A 13,011-nucleotide genomic window follows, 5' to 3' on the forward strand; every position below is an offset into this window, starting at 1 on the left:
ATTTTATAATTGTAGATCCAGACAAAAAAAAATTTTGGCCCCAGTGACAATTGGAGTTTAAACATTTTTTGCTGTAATGGGAACAAGGATTATCAATAAAGCTTCATTACAGACACCTTACAGCTGATCATTGCAGCCTGGGACTATAGTAAAGCACTTAGAAAGCTTCACCAGAGGTCAGAGGGGTCCGTCTGTAAGTATGGGTTGTCTGTAAGTCGGGTGTCCTTAAATAGGGGACCGCCTGTACTCCTTTACTACAGACCCTATTTACTTGTACAGACAACTTCTTACCATACTTCTATAGAAATAGCGCCATTCTTGTGCACAGGCCGTGTCTGGTATTGCAATATTGACTCTTGATAAACGGAGGTACCAGAGACAGCCCCACTTGAGATAATAGGTGTAGGTCTCAGATGGTTCTTCCTAAATTTCTATCTATTCCCCATCTCTATTTTGGCCTGTCTTATATAGACATATTTTCTATGGACTGCGGAGAGTACAGAACACAGAAGTGTGAGGATACTGGCTGGAGAGAGCACAGAGCACAGCAGTGTAAGGACACTGGCTGGAGAGAGCACAGAGCACAGCAGTGTGAGGACACTGGCTGCAGGGAGCACAGAGAACAGCAGTGTGAGGACACTGGCTGGAGAGAGCACAGAGCACAGCAGTGTAAGGACACTGGCTGCAGAGAGCACAGAGCACAGCAGTGTGAGGACACTGGCTGGAGAGAGCACAGAGCACAGCAGTGTGAGGACACTGGCTGCAGAGAGCACAGAGAACAGCAGTGTGAGGACACTGGCTGCAGAGAGCACCGAGAACAGCAGTGTGAGGACACTGGCTGCAGAGAGCACAGAGCACAGCAGTGTGAGGACCCCCCCCAGTACAATTCTGTAACATAAATCCATATTGCACAGTCCTGCTGCTAGTATGAACATACACAACGGTAAGATTATACATCTCTCCACGTGCAATACATAACTCTGGCTGCAGAAAAAAAAAGAAATATAAATCCATATGTCACAGTCCTGCTGCTACTAACAACATCCACAAAGGTATCATTACACATCTCTCCCTGGAAATATCTGACACTCCCTACAGAAAGCACAGAGCACAGCAGTGTAAGGACAAGCCCCCAGAAACTACAATCTTGGAATATAAATAAATATGTCACAGTTCTGCTGCTACTAACAACATACACAAATGTATGATTACACATCATTCCAGCAATAATATTTAAAACTTCCTAGAGAGAGCACAGAGCACAGCAGTGTGAGGACACACCTCCAGTACAATCATGGAATTCAAATCCATATGTCACAGTCCTGTTGCTACTAACAACATACACATTTACCATCGGATATTTACCTATTAAGGCGTATCTGATGGTAGGTTCCCACCTGCATTCTAGATCCTAATCTATCTTTAGCTAATACTAGATTACTATCTACACTAAGCTACATATAATCTTACTAATTTTAGGAAAAGCTACTGGGCCGTGCAGTTGCCTATTTCCGGCCAGCAGCCTCTTCTGTCCCCACCTAGCTGCTCGTTCCCCCACACTCTGCCTACCTTATTGCACGTCCTCAGCACCGCTATGCGCATGCGCTGACTCATATAGTGAAGCCGGAGCAACTGCGCACTTGCTTTGCACAGATGTTGATCTACGGGCAGCATGGTGGATCAGTGGTTAGCACTACAGCCTTACAGCGCTGGGGTCCTGGGTTCAAATACAATCCGCATCTGCAAAAAGTTCTTATGTTCTCTCTGTGTTTTCCTGGGTTTCCTCCAGGTCCTACGGTTTCCTCCCACACTTCAAAACATACTGGTAGGTTGATTAGATTGTGAGCCACATGGGGCAGGTGCCGATTTAGGTAGCTGTGTGCTGCGCTGTGTAATCTGCGTGCACTATATAAAAAAGGAATTATTATCATTATGCACCGAGGACACGCAATCAGGGAGTCAGCGTCAGGGGATGAGCAGGTAGGTGGGAACAACAGAGGCTACTGAGCGTGGAGTAGCCTTTGTCCCCGATCCAGGAGCCCCAGGAGCCTCTCCAGAAATTAGCATATTAGTAAAATAAGCTGTAGTTTAGTGTAGGTAGTAATCTAGTGTTAGCTCAAGATAGATTAGGATTTTCAATGTAGGTAGCAATTTACCAATAGATTTGCCTTAATAGGTAGATATCTGATGGTAGTTTTCCTTTAAGGACTATTGACACCTTCTTGATGTCTCAGCTCCTGAGCACTTTCCATAAGGTCTCCATGATTTCTGTTGACCCCACCTATGTTGTGCATATGTCTCCATCCTCATTCAGCTGCTACTTGTAGGTGTCATATGTAGCAGTGAGTGCTGCATTACCATAGAGTGGTCACTAGGTGGCAGTGCGCTCTATTGTACAAGCACATCCCCTCCTCCCCTGTCTCCCTCCTCCTCATCCCAGGTCTCTGGGCTTCAGCAGCAGCAGCAGCAGCAGCATTCCCCTGCTCACCATCCATGGAGCAGCAGCCAAGCTGAGAGCAGCCAGCAAGTGCAGGGGAAGCAGAGGGAGGCAGCACTCACAGGCTGCCAGGATCAATAGGAAAACTTTACCACCCAATGCACTGCCCATCCTGGGGAGCAGGGCACAGAAACTTTCTGCAGAACAGGAGGCGGCTATAGGATTTACAGGAGGACTCTGTGCATCCAACTTCACTGATCTGGGGGATCAGATTGCACCCACAAATCCATCTCCAGCACTCAATGTGCAGTGGGTCCCTGCATCACCTCCCTACTGCTGCCTGGAATTTGGGGGAGTAACTGGCATCCCCTCCAAGTGCAAGACCCCCTTAGTTTATTCTCCTTTCGCCACATCTCTGGGATTATGTCTGGAGCGTACCTGCAGATCTGGATATGGATGGCAGTTCTGGGGGTGCAGTGCCCAGCCCGGGCTCAAGGTTGGTACAACGAAAGTGATCATTGTGTGGCTACTATGTCACCGCTGCAGGTGACGGTGGCTACGGTGTTAACCCTTGGAAGTTGCTGTGTGTAGGGGATGACATGCCTATGTGCATTATGTGGAAGTTGCGGTGTGTAGGGGATGACATGCCTATGTGCATGATGTAGAAGTTGCGGTGTGTAGGGGATGACATGCCTATGTGCATGATGTAGAAGTTGCGGTGTGTAGGGGATGACATGCCTATGTGCATTATGTAGAAGTTGCGGTGTGTAGGGGATGACATGCCTATGTGCATGATGTAGAAGTTGCGGTGTGTAGGGGATGACATGCCTATGTGCATGATGTAGAAGTTGCGGTGTGTAGGGGATGACATGCCTATGTACATTATGTAGAAGTTGCGGTGTGTAGGGGATGACATGCCTATGTGCATGATGTAGAAGTTGCGGTGTGTAGGGGATGACATGCCTATGTGCATTATGTAGAAGTTGCGGTGTGTAGGGGATGACATGCCTATGTGCATGATGTAGAAGTTGCGGTGTGTAGGGGATGACATGCCTATGTGCATTATGTAGAAGTTGCGGTGTGTAGGGGATGACATGCCTATGTGCATGATGTAGAAGTTGCGGTGTGTAGGGGATGACATGCCTATGTGCATTATGTGGAAGTTGCGGTGTGTAGGGGATGACATGCCTATGTGCATGATGTAGAAGTTTCTGTGTGTAGGGGATGACATGCCTATGTGCATGATGTAGAAGTTGCGGTGTGTAGGGGATGACATGCCTATGTGCATGATGTAGAAGTTGCGGTGTGTAGGGGATGACATGCCTATGTGCATGATGTAGAAGTTGCGATGTGTAGGAAATGACATGCCTATGTGCATTATTATGTATGTGCCGCCTTATCTTGCTTTGGTCTGCACCCGTCTGCTGGCAAAATACCGGCCAAGGTGACAACAAACTCCATCAGTTGCTAAGATTCGGGTCTCGGTATCCCTCTCTGCATGTCATTGGTATTCTGAACATACTCCATACAGTATCCGGCGTCTTCTCCATGAGCCTAATGTCGCTTCTCTGTGGACCATGGCTGAAGTTTATAGCCGCAGGGCTGATGACCTGAGTGTTATGTGGCTAGAAACCCAAAATCCAGCGGTTAACCCCCACTATACCTCTTCTCCTGGAAGCTGGGACTGGTCATGCCCGGAGAAGGGTTAGTGTAATCTATACTGACATCCCGGGATCCGATCATGATTTTGTTACAAATGAAGTTCCATGTTATTAATATCAGAATTTATTGTATTATTAGACTTGTTGACCTGTCAGTGCTTGGTAGATGATCATCCTGTCATAGAATAAACTTTGTAAGGACCCCCACCAAACAGATCTCAGCTTCCAGGACCCTAGACATGTATAGACAGGGAGGTGTAAGGGTTAACAAGAGCCGTACGTTTTATGGATACATCCATTATTATGATTTAAATGGAGGACTGTCTGTATTGTTGATACATAAGTTTGTCTGTAGCATGGAAGGGGTTAAGCCGGGCCAGTGACTATGAGGAACCTGGTCAGTAGAAGACTTCTGTGAGGTAGATACTAGATGTTGTAGGACTAGAGCTCTCAGCATCCCCGGACAGCCTGTGAGTTGTGGTAGAGCCACAGGTTGCCATGTACGGAGTGTATGGACTCTAGGATTCCGTCTACTACTACCATAAAGATGGGGGACGACTAATGAATCATCTCCATTAAGATTTCTAGTGACTTCTATGTCATCGAGGACGTCTCATATGTACTCACATGTGTCTTATGTCTACTTATTGTCTCTTTTTACTGTAGACGCAGGATTTGCCCCCCCCCCTTCCACCCCCTGGGGGTCGTACAGTCACCCTGTTTGGTGTTGACCTCAGATATGACAATGTTCCACCTCAATGTCTGACCGTAGTACATTACCAGAGCGTTGACATCTTCAGGGTAGTGATGTCATCTCCTTGGCAAACATCTTGGCACTAAAAGTCTGTCATCTTGGTTTGCCAATCCAAGCAGTGACATCATCTTCTGTAGTATTCGTGTTGGGTGACTTCAAGGTTTCCATTCATTACAATTGTGTGACCAGTGTATCTCCAAAATGTCCTGTCTTCTGTTTTGGTCTTCAGCTGTTGGTCTCCATACATCTCCTTTCTTTTTACCCTCAACTCTTCTATGTATCATTGCCCATCAAAATGAGTTGGGTGACCTCATGTTTCCATTCATTACAATCTTATGACCAGTGTATCTCCAAAATGTCCCTTCTTCTGTTTTGGTCTTCAGGACTCTCAGTGTTGGTTTTCTTTTTACCCTCAAATCTTCTATGTGTCATTGTCCATCAAAACGAGTTGGATCTTCATAAGATGTTTCTAGAATAAGGGAGAACTTGAAGGATCTGGTCATGATCTGAGATCATTGTCGTGTATGGTCTTCTCCGAGTTGTTCTTTGACCTAAAGTTTGAAGACCTTCATAATTATATGGCTATAACGTTTGCCTTTAGGTACCCTTTGCTGAAGGTATATGTAGTGCAGGCAGAGACTAAGCTTCATGCAGCGACATGGCTCATCTCTTTCCATATGCTGCATTATTTTATTTGGAGGCAATAAGGGGTGATCTTCCTTTTGAGGACCTCCACTCCACAATAGTAGTAGTTTTACCACATTATCTGTGCATTACAAAAGCAGCTATAATTAGATACCAATGAAAACTATAGCTTCCTAAACACCTTCTTTCGGGACCCCCCTTCTCCATGTTTTACTAGTGTAGTGATCCTCAAATGCTTAATTGAAGTAGTGAGATGAGAGCAATTATGCCCTCCCATGCTTACCAAAAGCAGTACGATCCTCCCATGCTTAGCTGTAGAAGTAATAATCTTACATGCCTAACTAGGGCAGTGAGAAGTGGGACCACCCATGCTTTATTAAGGCAGTAATACCCTCCCATGCTTAATTAGAGCAGTAAGACATTTGAATGCTTAACCAGAGCAGTAAGACCCTCCTATGCTTAACTGGAGCAGTAGGACCCTCCCTTGCTTAACTAGAGCAGTAAGACCCTCCTATGCTTAACTAGAGCAGTAAGACCCTCCTATGCTTAACTCGAGCAGTAAGACCCTCCTATGGTTAACTAGAGCAGTAAGACCCTCCCTTGCTTAACTAGAGCAGTAAGACCCTCCCTTGCTTAACTAGAGCAGTAAGACCCTCCCATGCTTAATTAGAGCAGTAAGACATTTGAATGCTTAACCAGAGCAGTAAGACCCTCCTATGCTTAACTGGAGCAGTAGGACCCTCCCTTGCTTAACTAGAGTAGTAAGACCCTCCTATGGTTAACTAGAGCAGTAAGACCCTCCCTTGCTTAACTAGAGCAGTAAGACCATCCCTTGCTTAACTAGAGCAGTAAGACCCTCCTATGCTTAACTAGAGCAGTAAGACCCTCCTATGCTTAACTAGAGCAATAATACCCTCCTTTGCTTAAGTAGAGCAGTAAGACCCTCCTATGCTTAACTAGAGCAATAATACCCTCCTTTGCTTAACTCGAGCAGTAAGACCCTCCTATGCTTAACTAGAGCAGTAAGACCCTCCTATGCTTAACTAGAGCAGTAAGACCCTCCTATGCTTAACTAGAGCAGTAAGACCCCCCTGTGCTTAACTAGAGAAGTAAGACCCTCCTATGCTTAACTAGAGCAGTAAGACCCTCCTATGCTTAACTAGAGCAGTAAGATCCTCCTATGCTTAACTAGAGCAGTAAGATCCTCCTATGATTAACTAGAGCAGTAAGACCCTCCTATGCTTAACTAGAGCAGTAAGACCCTCCCTTGCTTAACTAGAGCAGTAAGACCCTCCCTTGCTTAACTAGAGCAGTAAGACCCTCCCATGCTTAATTAGAGCAGTAAGACATTTGAATGCTTAACCAGAGCAGTAAGACCCTCCTATGCTTAACTGGAGCAGTAGGACCCTCCCTTGCTTAACTAGAGCAGTAAGACCCTCCTATGGTTAACTAGAGCAGTAAGACCCTCCCTTGCTTAACTAGAGCAGTAAGACCATCCCTTGCTTAACTAGAGCAGTAAGACCCTCCTATGCTTAACTAGAGCAGTAAGACCCTCCTATGCTTAACTAGAGCAATAATACCCTCCTTTGCTTAAGTAGAGCAGTAAGACCCTCCTATGCTTAACTAGAGCAATAATACCCTCCTTTGCTTAACTAGAGCAGTAAGACCCTCCTATGCTTAACTAGAGCAGTAAGACCCTCCTATGCTTAACTAGAGCAGTAAGACCCTCCTATGCTTAACTAGAGCAGTAAGACCCCCCTGTGCTTAACTAGAGAAGTAAGACCCTCCTATGCTTAACTAGAGCAGTAAGACCCTCCTATGCTTAACTAGAGCAGTAAGATCCTCCTATGCTTAACTAGAGCAGTAAGATCCTCCTATGCTTAACTAGAGCAATAATACCCTCCTTTGCTTAACTAGAGCAGAAAGACCCTCCCATGCTTAACTAGAGCAGTAAAATACTAACAAGCCTAACTTGAGCATTAACACCATCCCATGGTTAATTGCACCTGTAAGACCCTTTCATGCTTCACTAGAACAATAAATATTGGGACTCTTTAATGCTCATCCAGAGCTGGCTGATGCAAATCTACTACATAATCTTATAAACTCTGTGTCTTTTTTTCTCCAGTCATGTTAAAGGGGTGGTGGATTCTTTAAGGCGTGCATCACCTCCTCCGGCTGTTAGTGCTGTGCTCATAGAGACTAGTGTATTATCTGTCTGTAGTGAATTATGCTTTCTACTTACATGTGTTGTATCCATATCACAAAGAGATGATGTAGCGGTGGATTTTAACACTTGCCGACAACATGCGCAATGTAACCGAGTTGTGTATTAATCTGTCACCTGCTGTGAATGGTGCCGGTATAAATAGCGAGCCTTGTCTTCCTGGCCGCTTGTACATTGACACTTGGCTTCCTTCCATGATTATTATTGTACATAAGTAGGAATCGATTCCTTACATGTCTCTGCAGCTGCGCTCGATGTAGCAGAGCTGGGTGTGCCATTCGGTATATATTAGATGGCACTGGCTCTCTACTTACCTGTGTCAGTCCTCACTGCAGTTCCGGCATTCTATTCATAACATTATACTTCAACTTCACTCGCATTTTGCAGTGAGAAATTGTATATTTTATAATTGTATATATTGTAATTATAATTTGTACATGGGATTAAGGATTCAGACTTGTCTGGGCACTGCCGCTGTACCACTATAAGAATTTTATATGAAAAACAGCGCCCCCCTTTGTTCAGTGGCTGTGTCTGGTATTGCAGCTCAGTTTTAATTCTTTGAATAATGCTTTAAGAATGTTGCAGTTTTTTGGGAGGAAAAACATTGCAGACTTGTTATATGTTGTTCTATGGTTCTATGGTCCATCACCCCTTGGCAGACATTGGGGGCAGGAGTGCCTGACATGATTGAGGGGCCTGTTAAATGCCACCTGTGTGCACTGTGCCTTACCCAGCAGGACACAGTTAAGGAACATGCCGGGCAATAAATCTACTTTGTGGCTGTAGGGTAATCACAAACATGTGACCCATCCCTGCGGCTCGGACCCTCTTGGCCGCACATCACAGCCGCCGCGTTGTGTCAGGGTTGTTAAAATCTATGTATTTCTGTGAACAATGTTTGTTATATCGGGGTCCATATATTTCAGTTTGAGATCGTTTATGGGTCCGCGGTGGTCATTGTTTGCTCATAGGAAATTTTGAAAACTTACGAAGATACCACACTGGTTACATCAATGGAATGGGACCTTGGGGTCACAGTGCAACCCTATTAACTTATATGATATCAACTATATAACAATCAGTCCCCAAAAATTCCAGACTTTTTGTCCCTGGACTTAAAGTAGTTTTCTGGTCCATTTCCATACAGATGACCTATAATTAGATCAAGTCAGTATTAAGCTAGAATAAACCTATGGTCAGGTTTATACATAGTGGGGGTAGTGCCACACAGCAGAGAAACTATCAATTTATCAATGGGATCATGACCAAAAACCTTTATAAAATACAGTAGGTGTATTGTTGGACATACACTTACTGTTACTTTCATTCATAGCATTCATTGGGCACAATATTGGCCACAATAGGGGGTAGGGGTCTATAATATTGTCTACGATTGGGGGTAGGGTTCTGCAATATTGATTACAATTGGGGTAAGGGGGTCTACAATATTGGCTACAATTGGGGGGTAGGTCTCTACAATATTGGCTACAATTGGGGGTAGGTCTCTACAATATTGGCTACAATTGGGGGGTAGGTCTCTACAATATTAGCTACATTTGGGGGTAGGGTTCTGCAATATTGATTCCAATTGGGGATAGGGGGGTCTACAATATTGGCCATAATTGGGGCTAGCGCTTCATAATATTTGCTACAATTGGGGGTAGGGCTTTACAATATTGGCTACGATTAGGGGTAGGGGTCTGCAATATTGATTCCAATTGGGGATAGGGGGGGTCTACAATATTGGCCATAATTGAGGGTAGCGCTTCATAATATTTGCTACAATTGGGGGTAGGGCTTTACAATATTGGCTACAATTAGGGGTAGGGTTCTGCAATATTGATTCCAATTGGGGATAGGGGGGGGGTCTACAATATTGGCCATAATTGGGGGTAGGTCTCTACAATATTTGCTACAATTGGGGGTAGGGCTTTACAATATTGGCTACTATTGGGGGTAGGGCTTTACAATATTTGCTACAATTGGGGGTAGGGCTTTACAATATTGGCTACAATTAGGGGTAGGGCTTTACAATATTGGCTATTATTGGGGGTAAATCTCTACAATATTGGCTACTATTGGGGGTGGGGTTCTACAATATTGTTCACTATTGGGGGTAGGGGGTCTACAAGATTGGGTCTACAATTGGGGGTAGGACTTTATAATATGGGCTACAATTGGAGCTAGTGCTTTACAAAATTGTCCGTAATAGCGGATAGGAGGTCTACAAGATTGGGTCTACAATTGGTGCTAGTGCTCTACAATATTGGCTGCAGTTAGGGGTAGGGTTCAAAATAGTGACTCAAAAATGCCAACCCCAATCCCTAGTAGGGCGAGATTGGCAGCCGGTAAAGAGTCTATATCCACCATCAGGCATGTGGATCCTGTAGACGTCTCTTCCAGCCGGCGCATGTGATTACTCGCATGAAGGAGGTGACAGGCGCCGGTGCCTCGCTGCAGATGGCCTTCCAGGCAGCGGCATATTTGGTTTTAGTCCGATTGTCAAACGATTGGACTGTGACCGTTTATACGGTGCCAGCGCTCCCCAGCTGGATGGCTCCAGACGTTTGAAGGTAAATCCGCCGCCGTCTGTTCTCGATAAACTGGTCTTGGATCCACCGTTATAAAGATGCAGAATTCTCCAGACTTGTCTATATAAGGAAGACGCTGCTCACAATCTGCAGGAGACTCCGATTCTGCTTTTTATCTCCAGTTCGGTTATATGTCAGGGCTATGAAACAGGATCGTCCTAATAAATTTAAGGTAGAGGTTTGGCCTCCGTCCATGGCTCCTAACGCTGGTTTTACTGCAGTGAGGTTTACAGTATGATCCTAAATCATCACCGGCCAATGTCAGGACACCTGCGAGGGTCTGAGGCCGGCCTGGCGCGCGCTACAGCTGGCATGGACATCACTCTCGGGCTTTGACTGTAAATTGATCTAAGGATGAGCATTGTTACTGCTGCCCAACGGCTGACAAAGTGAGCGACACAGAGTAACATCCAGTGGATACAATGTAACAAATCATACACTGAGCCCTGGGCATAGACTGACGGGGACCCAAGCAGAGCCCCACCTCTTGGAGAAGACTAGAAAATATATTAGGGTGCAGGTCAGAACCAAAGCCCTAGCCATCCATGGCACCCGCCATGCCAAGTCCGTGCTCAGAAGGTCATTTGGGAGACATGAAGAAGATCTACACAAACATGGCTGAGCAATCACAGGTTGTAGCAATCATCTAGACATCATCTCGGTGCATGATGAATGAGTGACAGCGCTATAGCACAGAACTGTGCAAATTCATCGAAACTCATCCATCAATCAGAACCGAGGGTTATGTGACCCCCTCCTCATTCATAAGGACAACTGGCACCTGTGCCCATGGACTACAGGGGGCATCACAACAACAACAACATCTCAAGGAAGGTGATGACTTTCTGAACATTTCTTTATAGGAGACATGGGTCTGTCTTATGATATCTACCCTGGATCAGATCTATGCACCTACAAATCAGTCACATATCAGGACAGTCACGTATCAGGACAGTCACATATAAGGACAGTCACGTATCAGAACAGTCACGTATCAGGACAGTCACATATCAGTGCAGTCACATATCAGGACAGTCACATATCAGGACAGTCACATATCAGGACAGTCACATATCAGGACTGTCACATATCAGGACTGTCACATATCAGTCACATATCAGGACGGTCACATATTAGGACAGTCACATATCAGGACTGTCACATATCAGGACTGTCACATATCAGTCACATATCAGGACGGTCACATATCAGGACAGTCACATATCAGGACTGTCACATATCAGTCACATATCAGGACAGTCACATATAAGGACAGTCACGTATCAGGACAGTCACATATCAGTGCAGTCACATATCAGGACAGTCACATATCAGGACAGTCACATATCAGGACGGTCACATATCAGGACGGTCACATATCAGGACAGTCACATATCAGGACAGTCACATATCAGGACAGTCACATATCAGGACAGTCACATATAAGGACAGTCACGTATCAGGACAGTCACATATCAGTGCAGTCACATATCAGGACAGTCACATATCAGGACAGTCACATATCAGGACGGTCACATATCAGGACGGTCACATATCAGGACAGTCACATATCAGGACAGTCACATATCAGGACAGTTACATATCAGTATGGTCACATATCAGTGCGGTCACATATCAGGACGGTCACATATCAGGACGGTCACATATCAGGACAGTCACATATCAGGACAGTCACATATCAGTATGGTCACATATCAGTGCGGTCACATATCAGGACGGTCACATATCAGGACGGTCACATATCAGGACAGTCACATATCAGGACGGTCACATATCAGGACGGTCACATATCAGGACAGTCACATATCAGGACGGTCACATATCAGGACAGTCACATATCAGGACGGTCACATATCAGGACAGTCACATATCAGGACTGTCACATATCAGGACTGTCACATATCAGTCACATATCAGGACGGTCACATTTCAGGACGGTCACATATAAGGACGGTCACATATAAGGACGGTCACATATCAGGACGGTCACATATCAGGATGGTCACATATCAGGACGGTCACATATAAGGACGGTCACATATAAGGACGGTCACATATAAGGACGGTCACATATCAGGACAGTCACATATCAGGACGGTCACATATCAGGACGGTCACATATCAGGACAGTCACATATCAGGACGGTCACATATCAGGACGGTCACATATCAGGACGGTCACATATCAGGACGGTCACATATAAGGACGGTCACATATCAGGACAGTCACATATCAGTGCGGTCACATCCTATCTACATCCTGTATATCGTGATATTGTGGACAATCTGAGGAATATCTTGGACGCCCTAAACGCTCAGAACTAAAACAGTCGTACAAATAATTCCATCAGTTTTCGGAGTTTTCGGCTCTCCAGTTATTTGTTTGCCTTGTGGTTTTTTGTTAACCATCTTTGATCTTTGGACAGTTTCAATATTTGCAGACGGGTCCGAGCTCCTCCAGTGCTTCCCATCGCCCTTTACCCCCTCCGCAATATCGCCGGCGCTTTCCCCGATTATTGGTTATACAGTCTGGGGACGGCCGCAGGTTCTTCTCATTTTTTGTACTTTTCGGCGCTCAGTAAAGTATAATGTGAGGAGAATCTTGACACAAAGTGTAATCTCGTTGGGTCGTTAGAGGATAATTGCCCCATAAAATGTACAGCGAGACGTAA

General features: G+C 45.2%; 1 protein-coding gene across 4 annotated transcripts in view; it reads left to right on the forward strand.

Annotated features, from left to right (window-relative positions):
* The first annotated feature begins 2,474 nt into the window (after positions 1–2,474).
* The window catches only part of SDK2 (sidekick cell adhesion molecule 2), a 427,828-nt gene continuing 417,291 nt past the window's right edge, over positions 2,475–13,011 (forward strand). For all 4 annotated transcript variants that reach the window (XM_072112538.1, XM_072112539.1, XM_072112540.1 and 1 more), the window contains exon 1: positions 2,475–2,933. In XM_072112538.1, coding sequence (XP_071968639.1) covers positions 2,861–2,933 — 73 coding nt within the window. In that variant the 5' untranslated portion in view covers positions 2,475–2,860. The remainder of the gene's footprint in view (positions 2,934–13,011) is intronic.

The sequence above is a fragment of the Engystomops pustulosus genome, chromosome 6 (genome assembly GCF_040894005.1).
Source record: "Engystomops pustulosus chromosome 6, aEngPut4.maternal, whole genome shotgun sequence".
Lineage (NCBI taxonomy): Eukaryota > Metazoa > Chordata > Amphibia > Anura > Leptodactylidae > Engystomops > Engystomops pustulosus.